General features: G+C 37.1%; 1 protein-coding gene across 1 annotated transcript; it reads left to right on the top strand.

Annotated features, from left to right (window-relative positions):
* Nucleotides 1-3,701: 3,701 nt before the first annotated feature.
* Nucleotides 3,702-12,085, top strand: LOC116257960 (26S proteasome non-ATPase regulatory subunit 8 homolog A). Its single transcript, XM_031634986.2, has 6 exons — nucleotides 3,702-3,926; nucleotides 5,043-5,121; nucleotides 7,722-7,824; nucleotides 9,674-9,937; nucleotides 10,041-10,152; nucleotides 11,711-12,085. The coding sequence occupies exons 1-6, from the start codon at nucleotides 3,822-3,824 to the stop codon at nucleotides 11,849-11,851; spliced, it is 804 nt and encodes a 267-aa protein (XP_031490846.1). The 5' UTR covers nucleotides 3,702-3,821; the 3' UTR covers nucleotides 11,852-12,085.
* The last annotated feature ends 1,564 nt before the right edge of the window (nucleotides 12,086-13,649 follow it).

Consider the following 13,649-nt stretch of genomic DNA (forward strand, 5'->3'; position numbering starts at 1 on the left):
GGGGGGGGGGGGGAAGAGAGAGAGAGAGTCGATATTCATATGGCATGGAAAAATTTTAATAAATAAATGAAGCACCTAACATTTGGTCGTAAAAATACTCTAAGGGGGCGTTTGTTTGCCTGGTGAAATAATGTAATTAGAGTGACAAACTTTATGTCCTTCTGTGGTACTTTTGCTTTTAGAATAATGTTTTAAGGGGCATGAGATAATTAGTCCGAGCAGGAGTTGTATAGATGTTTCGAATAAGTGACTGATTATAAAGAAACTTCCAACAAATCAAAATCAAACCATATAAGTGTGATTGACTCCGGATAACAAATCACTAAATCTGAGGCAAATGAAAATGTGACTTTAGGAGGAGGCCAGCAAATAGAAGAAAGCATATCTAATTCCCTCCTTCTATCCAACCTTGGCTCATTCAACAAAGAAGTGTCTCCAATTGACAAGGTCAAGTCTTTTTTGTGAAATCAACAGCAGACCATTCTTAGTCAGCAGTCCAGAGCATGAAATATATTTGTTTTGATTCTCGTAGATGTTACTCTTAAGCACCCTGTTAGCAGTAAGAGGCGCTATATTGAATTGAAAGTTGTTCATTGTCTACCCAAGTTTCAATGCAACTAAAAAACAATGAGACTGGAAGGGCCATCCAGCCTCCTATTAGTAAGCGTGGGCATTGGGCCACCCTGGCCCGACAACGAGTCGGACTCCGGTCAGCCCAACATCCAAAAACCGGGTTTCGGCCTAGCCCGACTCGGAAAACCTGCCTTTTTCCCGGGCTCGAACCCGAGTCGAGCTGGGTACCGAGCACCCAGCGGTAGCTCGGCCCCGTGCCCTGCCTTACATATGAGCAGTGCATAACCCCACTCACCCTGAATGATTGTCAAACTAGTTTTGTAAAAAGATGCACCTTCAACTGTGGTCCTTTTAAAGTAGTGTGTTTTGTGTTTGATTAAAAGTTACTGTAAACAATGACATTCATGACACTTAAGTTATGTACAGTAAAATTATGAGAGAAAATATGGTAGTTTCGCCTCCATATACAAAAAACAATACTCTATTTTTATTATAGCTTCTCTTTATTTTTATTTTTAGAGGGCATTGTGTTCGTCATATAATTCAAGTGAAGAAACCAAAACTGCTTTTTTTTTTTTGTAAAAAGTTATATTTTTAAAATGTCGTCAAAATACAACAATTTTGTTTAACTATAAACGAAATATGTCTAATTTCAATTCAGAAGTCTAATTTCATTACGCGTTGAGTTTGAGCTCGACTGATTAAGGCTCGACAAACTCGTAAACTTGTTTGAATACATCGACTTGATTAAGGCTCAACAAACTCGATTAAGGTTCGAGCTCAACTCGGCAGTTACGTGTTGAGCTCGAACTTAACTCGATTATTTAAACGAGTCGACTCATGAACTCGACCTCTACTCGTTAAGCAAAGACTTGGCTCGAACAGGTTCACGAGTCGAGATCGAGTAGCTAGACTCGTTATACAGCCGTAGTTTTTTAAGCTTTTTTCGTAGACAGATGGGTATCGTTGATTTAAAATTGCAAGTGGAGACGATGATGTATCTTGACTTGGTAAATGAAGGCGCACATACTAATAGAAAAGCCCATGTCGGCATCTTCTCTTCTCCTTCATGGGCACGCAATTCCACAACCTAGCAACCATTACTTTTCACAACTTTCACATTGTGTCCATCTTTTATATACGTAGGACGATTTAAATGCGCCGGACGTTGAATAGTTGCCTAATGATTAAATTTTGATTTTTTTTTTATAAAAAAAACTTAACCTAAAACACTATAAAAAGTTGTTATAAGCATTATTAAACTGATTCTGCATTATAAACCCTACTTAATGTTCATGTGACTATTGTGACGATTGATGTCTGGTGACAAATTTTTTAAAATTTTATCATTTTTGCAATGTTACATTTGGTATATATATATATATAATCACCCAACTATCTAATCAAAGCCATTCATATAAACAAAATGAATGGTTGAAAAAAATAAGGAAAAAACTATGAAACAATACTAGATTATTAAAATACCCATCACATTTTTCACATCTTTTTTTCTTAATCATCTATTATTATAGATCAACTCTAATTGGATGGCTGAATGACTCTGAAAAGCTCTACTCTTCATTCAATTTTCTTATAAATATAAATAAATAAATAAATAAATAATATATATATATATATATATATATGTTATTGCACTGTCATCAAAACTCTTATGGTTCATATGTACATATATGACTCTCTATCACTCTCAAATTTTCTCTTTTATTTCAGTTCACAATAACCAATTCATTAGAGATAATTGCATTAGGGCAGTGGTGGAGGGAGGGGGGTCCGCCTAGGTCATGACCCCATCCAAGCTAATTGAAAAAAAAAATACATTAAAAAATTTAAAAATTTTTAGTTGCTTTGTATATTTTTTAGATTCGGTCATATCTGGATAAGTTCATTGAACCGTTTGGTCCGCCCTTAAAAAAAAAAAAATCATCGCTACGCCCCTGCATTAGGGATCATTTTCATTTGCACTAGGGCCAACTCGGAGGGAAAGGGGTTCCCACAACATACTTGGTCAATTCAATTTTCACGAGTGATACTCTCTAAGCCACAAACTGTGTGAAGAATACTACTCTAGTTGATAGGTGCATTGTTTCGTACTAGACCCCAACACAACTTTGAACTCTAAAAGCAGTGGAAAGAGTGAAGGTGGTACTTCGGCCAGTAGGGTAAACCTTATGCTTGCCCAATCTTTGAAAAAATAAAATGTTTAAATAAATTGTTTAGAAATTTATTTTCATTGTATAAACATAAAGTAAAATAAGTGCAGCTTTTGGTATATAAAATGTTTAGAGATGGTTAGAAGATGAGACTGTTACATAATTGGACCAAATCACACAAGATTAACCGTAGAGTTACGTGTGCAATGTGAGGAGCAGAGCCAAAAATTTTTCATGAGGAGGCCAAATCAAAGTTTTTAAATTTTGACACGAACAAAAATATATATTTTAGATATTTTTACATAAAATAAGTAATATTTTCTAAAATTTAGATGTTTTTTTTTTAAATAAAGGTGGGGCCAGGACCCATGTGCCCCCCCTTGGCTCCGTCCTTGAGTGCAGTTACTTACACAATCCTACCAAATTTATTTAATTATATATTTGTTGGCTTCAACTTACTATTTTGTCTAAATACATATTTTTAAGTGATGCCTTCTATTATGCATTTGAGGGTTCACATTCCATTGGATTAATGTGTTTCAGTCAATAATTTTTGCTCGTGGTGCTATATTAAAGGTCTATTTGAAGCTTAAAATGACCAAAATCCAATGTTTTTAAAATGAGATGTGATGTGTTTTTGGCCGCATTAGCACTAGTGAAGTTAAAATTTTTTTTTTTGGGTACTTTCATTTAATACCTTTAATTTATTTGAGATACCTATATGTATAACAAAAGTAATTTTATGAGATTGGTGTGGGCAACTGCCCACGCTCCGCCACTACAGACCGTAGGAGTAGGTTGCTCACCTAGGTAAGAGAAATCCAAAATCCAAGCCTATAACATTCATCTTATCATGATTCGGATCTGGGACAGTAATTGGTTATGAGGGGGATGAGACCATATCCATTATAAAGATCCAAAGGACAACTTGATAAACTCGATTCGAATATCAAAACCAAATCCGACCCATTTTTGGCGGAAGCACACTTTTCTCCGCTTTTTGATCTATGCGCAGAAGCAACTGCCTGCAAGCCTTTGCCGTCACGCCCAGAGAGACAGAGGGGAAGGGAGAGAGAGATGGACGCCCGATTTGTGGAGCTCACGCAGGTGTTTGAGCGATTCAAGTCGGCCTTTTCGAGGAACGATCTCGAGACATGCAACTCCCTCATCTCCAGGCTCAAGGTAACAATGATGTAGAAGAAGAAGAAAGATTTCAGGTTTTCTTCCACTTATTCTTCTTTTTCAACGCCGTTGTTTATTGGGGACATGAAACGGCTTCAGATGCTCGTTTTTCCTTCAAGACCCAAGTGATATTTTTGCTTCTGATGATGTTCCCTAGCCTAAATCTCGCCTCTTTTTCTTTAGCCATCGGCAATGTGGAGTTTGAGTTTTCGGTTTCTTCCCTTTGAACTGTTGAATCGGTTAAAGGAATTAAAAATTTGATGAATGGCCCATAAGTTTTCTTTTTGATTTTTGTTTGATTGGTGCTTTCTTCATGAACACGGCGTTTCAGTTGTTCAAAATTTTCTGGTTATTAAGTCTGTTGCCAGTGGCTTTCGACTATGGGCATATCATTTTCGGGATTTAGGGCATGCTTCGTAGGGCTAGTTAGCTGTTAGACTGTGGATATTTAAAATATCCCTATGGGATTTAGGGCATGTTTTTTAGGATGGCTAGAATATGGCTGTTGGAAATTTGGAAGATTTTAACACGAGGAATACGTGAAATCTTGCTGTTAAAAAAAAAGTGTCACTGATCACTTGAAAAGGTGGAAAAGAAATCAAACCCTAAAGCAGGGACCTGTCCTTAGTATTGGAGAATTTGTTCACGATCAGTTCACGTTTTTTCATCAAAACTGATGGGGCTTAAAAAATCTGCATGTTGTCAAAACTTAGTTCCAGTTACCAGAGCTAGCAGATGTTTTTCAGCTCACGCTTATCCCCAGAATTTGGACTTCATTAAACTTCGTGATCCAATTTTTTTTTTCTAATTTACCTAGATTTCGGATAAATGGTGTGGGACCTGTGGGTTGTTCTCCCCCTTAGTAGCATCAGTCATCAGTGCATGCCACGATAAATGAATGAATTGTCGAGAGAAAAGCTTTTGGATCTTGTTATTGAGGCGATCTGTTTAGGAAAATATCATGCCAATTTGAAATGCTCTCTCAAGGAAGTTTTATACAAACTTTGAGTTGTATGTTTTTTTAGAACATATGCTTTTGCAAATTTCATACTTCCTGTTTTCTTGTGTATCTACATCGTTACTTGCTTAACTTCTTGTTTCATGTCCAATACCCAGGTCATGTTAACTGAATTTCCTAGCCTGCCTCCGTTGTTCCAGAGATCTCCTAATGCGGTTAATGAGTTGATAATAGCAAGTAATGCCTCTCTTTCTCTCTCCGTGTCTCTCCCCCTCCATGTGTTTGTGTTTGTAACTTTGTATGTATGTATATATGAGAAACCAAATTGTGGCCATCAAATGGTATGCACCATTCAATTTTCGTTGCTAAAGGGTAATGGATGGGGTCTTTTACAAGGAAAAATGAGTGGTGGGAATGGTGGCTTCTAGGTACCATGATGGTGGACATTTTCTGGTCTCTCTCTCCCCCCCCTCCTATATACATGTGGTGTGTGTATGTACTCTGTTTGTTGCATATGCATTGATATGAGCTGCGTGTAGGGGCACATGCACCATGGAAGTTAGCTATAATGAGGAGAAGTTTACTTCTTTAATCTGTTAAGAATTGAACCTTACAAATGTGCTTGTCATGATCTGTTTGGTATGCACAACGGGTTCATATCACATTATTGTAACATGTAAATAGGTTTTCAAATTTTTTAAGAATCAATGGATCAAAATATATGAAAGCATGATGACTCACAAATCATATTCTTGAATTTAATGAGCCATGATTTGATGTTGGTAAATTAACCATTCTGAAATTGAACACACCCATTATTGAGGTTGCAAACGGGCTGGATCTGGAAGGAAGCTTTTAGCAGTGTTGGCTATACCTGGTTTGGGTCAAACCTGACTAGAGATACACTTATGCATTCAGATCCATTTTCAGCCCAGCTGGATCCATGCCACTTGAAACCATAGTTACCTAGGGTTTTAAACGGCAAGACTTTTCTTAGGTATAATATGGCGAGCTTGTTCTTTTCGAAAAAAACGGGAAGAAAACGACAAATTTAAAAAATTAATTAAATTTTATAAAAATTAAGAAAAATTAGAAAAATGAGAAACTAATAAGATGATTGCAGCAGCACCATTGACAAATTTTCCTCAAATTAAAACCCTAGGATGAGTCATTTTCCTACTGAAATGTCGACACGGCTCGGGTGCGGCCCAGATTCGCACCCAACAGAAGTCAACAAGAGTCGGGTGCGGCTGACAGCACCCGACCATTTTCGTTCATTTTGGATACGCACCCGACTCGCGTTTGACTTGAGTTAGGTGTGGTCAAACCACGTCAAGCCTATTGTAGTCCTTTTTCGATATTTTTTATTTATTTATTTTTTTAATGTTGAAAAGAGGGTTTAGGGCACGATCGTATATCCTCTTCCTCTCATCCCGTGCGCTTCTCCCTTGCATGGGTTTTGCTGGTTTCATTGAACCATCTAACAAAATGGAAAGTCATTTCCGGAAACTGAGAGGGTCGAATGATGGCTGGTGATGTGCGATGGGTCTTTGAGTGGAATAGAAGACTTCTCTGCCCTATTTTAGTAGTATTGTTGTATGCATCTTTTTCAACCCTATTTCTAGCAAAACGGCTGTTTTCTATCTGTCTCTGGCTTGATTCTGCCATCTGCACTTCCTCATTGCACTTGAGCTTGTATTTCATTTTGTTGTTTTCACTGATTCAACTAACGACTCACAACACAAGTGCTTCTATTTTTTTTGTTTTATGCTTAAATCAGTAAATGTTCATCTTTGACTGTTATTTTTTCCCTTTCTCAGTTTTGTATCTTGCTGCAACGGCTGCTATTTATTGTTTAGCATTTTTTTTTCCCATTTTTGTGTTTTGTCCGGTTTTTGTTTACTTGTTTAATGTTTGTACTTAGTAAATATGTTAATGCTTAATATGTTACATTCATATACACAATACATTATAACTTATAAGTATGTAATATATAATATTCATACATAATCTATCCATAAAGTGTGCAGTGTAGAGTGTATAGACTATAGTCACTATAGTCTATAGTGTATACTCTTAATTTCTTAATTCTTATATGTATATATATTACAATAATAAATTAATAATAATAATAAATACTCTTGCTGCACCGCCGCACCTAATGTTTTGGGGATGTGCTGCTCCGGCATCTGCACCAGCACTTGCACCCGCACCCCGCACCTATGTGACATAGCTAAAAAGTCTAAACTCGTCTCCTCCGAAGTCCAAAGAAGTCTAGGTTTTCTTTTTTTTTTTTTTGGTATTGACATTAAAACTTCTTAATATTACAGGCATGCTACTGCTGAGAACAGTATTTAAATCATATAAAAAAGGGCAAAACGCGAAACTAACACTTTTTTTCATTTGGCCGTTTTTTTAATAAAAAAAATGAAATATCCTGCCCCTTTTTTGGCCAAAGTGTTTTTTACGTTTTTATCGTGTTTTTTTTTTTAAACATGATATTGAAACTATGATTCCTGAAAGTTTTGATGGTTATCTTAATAAAAGGTACCAAGATGATCCTTAGTTCTCTCCATTAATATCTGGTACTACTCCAAAAGTGACATGCAGACACAAACATCTGAAAAGCATGGCTCTTTACGTTATATGCCATTTGATGAAACGGATCTGATGTGGAGGGAGGACTTTATGTGCGTGTGAAACATTTAGCATAAGCATGAATGAAGGTTCTAAAAAAAGTGTATTCATTGGCTAACCCCTTCTGCTTTTAATTGTGTTATCGACTTTGCGTGGCTATAATTCTTAATGACTTTGTTTACTTCAACATGTGATTTCAGGGGACATATATGAGCATGCTGTTGTTCTCAGTGTTAGGACTGAAGATCAAGATTCCTTTGAGAGGGATTTCTTTCAACTTAAACCTTACTATACTGATACAAGGTAGGATTGCATTCTTTCCTGTGGGTGCATGGTTACGTTTTTTTTTTTTGGGTGGGGGTCGACCAGCTATAATCAAATTGAGCCTGACACTTAAAGACATCTCACTATTCCTGAAGCTTGATTTGTTTTTTTAAATTCACTCTGCTAAAGAACATTTCTCACATTTGTTTTAAAAGAAATTGTTGGTACATGTTACTGCCTTCCTGGCTTAATTCCCTTATCGCCACTTATCTGTAATTCGTTTAAGTGCTTGTTTGCTGATGCTTGGTTAGAGCCTTCAGATTTTCATCAGCTCAGTCATTTCTTATTTAATGGGATTTTTAATGGTCTTCTGCTTGTATGCATAAAAATATAACCTAATGACATGCTAAAATAAATGTTGATGATGCTTGGAGTACTCGCAAGGAAATGCTTGTCAGCTTATATTGTTATTCTATGCTCTGACGAGTTACGATCACTTCAGAAGGCTTACATTGTCAATGTCAGACACCTGTTACTGAGACTGACACTGATGGCATAGTGACTTTGACCTTTTAGGTTCTGGTTCATGAAATTGAACGAAGTGTGGGGCATGTCAAACAGTTGTTGTCTGCATGAAGCTGCATCATAGCGATACTCAATTTAGGCAAGGCTGTCCTCTGCGTGCCAGCATAAACAAAGATCTTGTTCAAGTAGTGCTGTCAGGTCTATGATTTTTGAAAAATGAAAAATAGTTCATCTCTCTCTCTCTCTCTCTCTCTCCCCATATATATATATATATATATATAGTATACATATATAGTATATACACAAACACTCTCTCTCTCTTATATAATGGCTAAAATTTTAAAATCAGCCTCTGAAAAGCTGTTGCAACAGGAGCATTAGTGACAGTTTATGATGCAGCAATGGTTTATTGTGTTTTTAGTAACAGTTTATAATGTTTTTAGCAATGGATTTTCAATTTCAGGCATGCGGCAACATCCAGCATCTGGCAGATTTGAGTCCTCCTTTCTTCTTCTTCTTCTTTTAAATTGCATGCCTAGTTTGGAAGAGCGAGCCCTTATTGTCTTGCAAGAAGCCTTTACATTGTCAATAACGACACCATGTGTGGTTTTATAGAATGAAACCAATTGTGTAGCATTTTGCATGCATTTCAAGATACAAAAACCATATTTTTTTTTATAGAAAACATGGTCCATGTCTGTTCCCAAGAATTTAGTCAATTTTGCAAAGCAATATTGAAACTGCATATTCTTCGGCAGCCACTGCATAGCTCTGTCTGTGGGGTGTGTGTGCATGTTTGGCAAACCTTTTCCAGATTATGATTACGAGACACATCCCCTTGTGTTTTGAAATCTTAACCTCCTTCAGTCGGAAGACCTTAAGGCTTAAGTCCATCCTCATAGCGATGTCAAGGGAGCTCATCACATGTATGGCCATTTATCCAGTATTTGAGGCTTGCCTATATCTGGCATTTCATATATGTACTCAACACTGACATTCATATCAATCCAGATTCTGTGTTATGGGGAAAGCATGTTCTGATGTATCAGGATGCACAGATATTAAAAAAAAAAAACTGTAGATGGCATTTGTTCTGTTCCTCATGGATCCTGATATATCATTGAAAGACTACCCCGTGATCCTTTTGAACTGGCACTCTCAACATTGGCTGAAGTTGGATTTAACTGCAGACCTGATTCTTTTGGATGTCTTCATGTGTCGGTGTCCTCCTTTGAAGTCATCTGATTTGTGGATGAAGAGAAAGATGGATGCATATTATTTGCTTTTCCAAATTGTGCTTGACTGTACTATTTTCTGTGTTTGCCTTGTTATTCTCCTTGACAATTCAACACTTGTGCTGCAGTGGCCTTATTCCTCCATCACCTCAGGAGTATCAAATCTTGGGCCTAAATCTTCTAAGGCTTCTGGTTCAGAATAGAATAGCAGAATTTCACACTGAACTGGAGCTTCTTCCTGCTAGTGCATTGGAGAATCCTTGTATTAAGCATGCTGTAGAGCTCGAGCAGTCTTTTATGGAAGGAGCCTACAATCGTGTGCTAAGTGCTAGGCAAACTGTTCCACATAGCACCTACGTCTACTACATGGATCTCCTTGCAAAGACAGTCCGGTAGTGCATCCTTTACCTTTTAGGCTGTGTTTAATGTTGAGAATAAATTAACAGACCTTGTTAGCACAGGTATTCACTTTTATTTGTGATATTTTCCCTGCAGTGATGAAATAGCAGGTTGCAGTGAAAAAGCCTATGATTACTTGACCATTGTTGATGCTAAACAGATCTTGATGTTCTCTTCTGAACAAGAACTTTTAGAATATATTACTGAGGTACAAAGTTAACCATTATTTTGCCTTTTTCTTTCATGTGTGAGTTTCTTCACTTTACTGATGTTGAGGCTAAGTGCAGATTTATCTAAATAAGTTGGGTTTGTTTGGATCTCAGATGAGTTGTACACGATCTGAACCTGACCTGGATTAATTAGCTTCCTTAGTTGTTTGAACCTGCATTTGGTGTCTTACAGTAGCTGGTACCACCAAGGACATTCCATTAGAGCTTCAAATGGAGAACTACCACCGTATTGATTCAGAAAACTACCTAGTTGCGGATGAGACATCTATGACCTGTATTGGCCTATTCCATCTTTGCAGTGAGTTGGCCTCGGGCTTTCCATGTCTGATTGGAATAATTGAACCTGTGTCCTGTAGTCCATCGATCATGAAGAAAAAAAAGAGAAAACATTTCCACAGCATTTGTTGGCTGAAACCAGGAAGCATGCCCGATGCAGGAGCAGTTCATTTCATATTAGATTCAGTTTGAATCCATATGGATCCATATATTTGATTTATTTGTTTGGTTCTTTATTTGTTTTTGTTTATTAAGTTGAACCTGGACCTTTTTATATAGATAGTGGATCCAAGATCCAATTATTAGGAAGCTCTATTTATAGGCAACGTGTGATTCATTTGTAGTTAGTGAAGTTGGTTAATTGAAACCCTTATTTGCTTTGTTATTTTCCTTGCTTTCTTTCTTGGTTTTGTTAGTTTTTGTTCCTTGTTACTTTCTTCAAGTTGCTTCCATGGGGATTAGAGCTAACCCTTCTCATTACTGCATGATTGGCCATTGTCTTAAGAGTGGTGGGTTGGTAAGAATTGCATCTTGGTTAGTACAACAGAAAGTCTCGGAATGAACAGAGGATGTCAACTTGTGGTGTTAAGGTGCACTAGTCCAACATTATCTTTTCCTGCTTGTGACCCTGTTACTGACGCATATCCCCATTGCTCTCTCTGCCTTACGTTTCACATGCAATTTTTAATGCTTGAGCTTCTTACTTAGTATTTACTGGTTTTAGAGAACTTGCCACATTATCTTTTCCTCTTTGTGACCCCTGTTACTGAGGGATAACCCCATCGCTTCCTCTGCCTTACGTTTCACATGCAATTTTTAATTCTTTAGGTTCTTATTTAGTATTTACTGCTTTTAGAAAACTTGCCACCAACTAAATCAATGGATGTTATGTCAACTTTTTTTGCCTGTATGACATGGATCTGGTTGCCAAGAGGGTAGCCATTAGCAGAGAAAGGGTTGCAAAACTGGAACAAAATTCAAGTATCTATGTGGGGGTGGCATATTTTGATCTTGTTTCATGCTAGCTACGCTTCCCTAGTATCGTTTGATCATATCCACTCATCAGGGATTTTCTCTCCATCTATGGTTCTCTTGTTATTCTCCTTGATGTATTGGCACCAAGCTGAAATCCGTCAAACACTTGATGTTGCTCACATTTTATCTCTTGGATAAAAAGTAGACCAGTCTGTTTTATCTCCTGATATTTGATCATTGACGGATTTCGATTGCTAACATTATGCTGCTACGGTTTTTGTGCAGGAGCATCCTGATTGGGAGGTAAGAAATGGCTGTGTGTTTTTCCAGAAGGCGAAGGAAACAACACCTTGCAAGGAGATCCCATCTTTGCAGCTCATCAATCAGACACTCAGCTATGCAAGAGAACTAGAACGCATTGTGTGATGGTATCCGACAACATGTCAAAATTGTGATGTTATTTTCTCCCCTTCAACTTGTTGCTCCTGGAAGGAAAAGGGAATTTATGAGGGTACACATGTGCTGCTGTTTGACAATGTCGATGACTGCACAATGTAGATTGCCTTTCACTTCTGTCTCATTTTTCTTTGCCATTTCTTTCTCCTTCACAATTTTATGTTTAATTGACATGGTATAGAATCTACATTTAGAATTTTGTTATAGGTTTCTGTTGTGCATTGTCCTTCTTTTCCTCTTTAGCACCACACATACACTTGTTGCTGTACCTAAAGAGTCCATGAGATTGATTCAACCTGATTGCGTGGAATCTAATGTAGTGTAACCATTTGCAATTTTGGTTTGTGTCGGTTAGTTTTTCCTTTTTGCTTCTGTTGAGTTAGCCTCAATTGAGAAGACTGGTAGTGTCTTCGACTTTGATACGTTAACCACGTTCCTTTTTGCTTCTGTTGAGTTAGCCTCAGTTGAGAAGACTGGTAGTGTCTTCGACTTTGATACGTTAACCAAGTGAGTGGATGACTTCCCTGTCGTCCTTCTTCCACCTGATTTGCATTGATGGCATATCAAGTGGTCATGTTACTGTATGATGATTGTTGGTGGTCTCCAATAAGAACCTACGAGGACTTGAATTTATGTTATATGTTCAAAAGTAACATAAGGAGCCTCTTTTATGTCCCGATAAATTCAATGGATATACCTGAAACTGAACATGGTAGGACCTGGCTTGTTTCCCCTTCATGTTTCAGGCATCTTTTCGTGTTACCGATATCAGTTCTTTACTATGCTGTTCCTGGGTGTTGAACACAGGAAGTATTACTATGAACTATGAAGAATTCAAAGGTGATCAGCCTATATCTTCTTTAGAACGCTTTTCTTTTCCTTGTCTTTCTTTTTGGGCGAACGATGAAATGAGGATTAACCAGAAAAAAGGTTGTACGATATAGAAACAGCTATACAAAAAGAATGGCTTGCTCAAAAAAAAAAAAAGTACCACGCATAGGAAAAGGGGATTAATCGCACAGACCAGGTTTTCAATCCGGCGGTCCGTCTTTTTTCAATCCCCTGAGTAAGTAATAACTGGTTGTAGAACCATTAAAGCGACGATTCTGTTCTACTCTCCAATGGCATCAATCGAGGCTTTTGTCCTTCAACTTGGTTCTTAGATAATGAGAAATCCTTACATGGAAAAATTTTTCCTACAAACCTTTTTCTTTTCTTATTCGAATGTTGTCGTGAATACTTTAAAAGCAGGAAAAATTTACATTAGCCAACGGCTGTTGTTCGATAGTTGTGATGGACCAAAACTGTAGCTTAAAAAAAATGGTTAATGCCCTTATTTCTAAAGACGCCTAGTGATGTTGTATTTGTTTCAATGCAGAGCTGAGATTTGTTGGTTTCGAGATCGACCTTAAATCTATGGTTTTTAATATGTAATGTGGATTTGAAATTCATGTTGTTGAGGTCATGGATTTGTTTAAACATAAGAGCTTTCAAAACACACCTTTCAATGCATCCTTTTAAGTCCTCTGCTAGCAAACACAACCTTAGTCATTTTTAGGCATCTGATTAAGTCTACATGCACACCACATATATTTTCAAAGGGAAGCTGAATGATTAATAAAAAAGGTATCACTAAGGTAGCGTTTGATGGTTGGAAATATGTTTTCGAAAATAAGTTTTTCGAATTTTATTTCTGAAATTGGTGAATGAAAAATAAAATTTCATATTTCCAAAACCATGTTGTGTTTGTTAACTTGGAATTATTTTT

This window comes from Nymphaea colorata, chromosome 7 (assembly GCF_008831285.2).
Source record: "Nymphaea colorata isolate Beijing-Zhang1983 chromosome 7, ASM883128v2, whole genome shotgun sequence".
Taxonomy (NCBI): domain Eukaryota; kingdom Viridiplantae; phylum Streptophyta; class Magnoliopsida; order Nymphaeales; family Nymphaeaceae; genus Nymphaea; species Nymphaea colorata.

Bases quoted from the DNA above. Each gene is read 5' to 3' on its own strand.
- LOC116257960 (XM_031634986.2), top strand. From the start codon at position 3,822: ATGGACGCCCGATTTGTGGAGCTCACGCAGGTGTTTGAGCGATTCAAG. The intron at 5,122-7,721 runs GTAATGCCTCTC...ATGTGATTTCAG, and splicing joins TAATGAGTTGATAATAGCAA to GGGACATATATGAGCATGCT. The intron at 10,153-11,710 runs GTACAAAGTTAA...GTTTTTGTGCAG, and splicing joins TTTTAGAATATATTACTGAG to GAGCATCCTGATTGGGAGGT.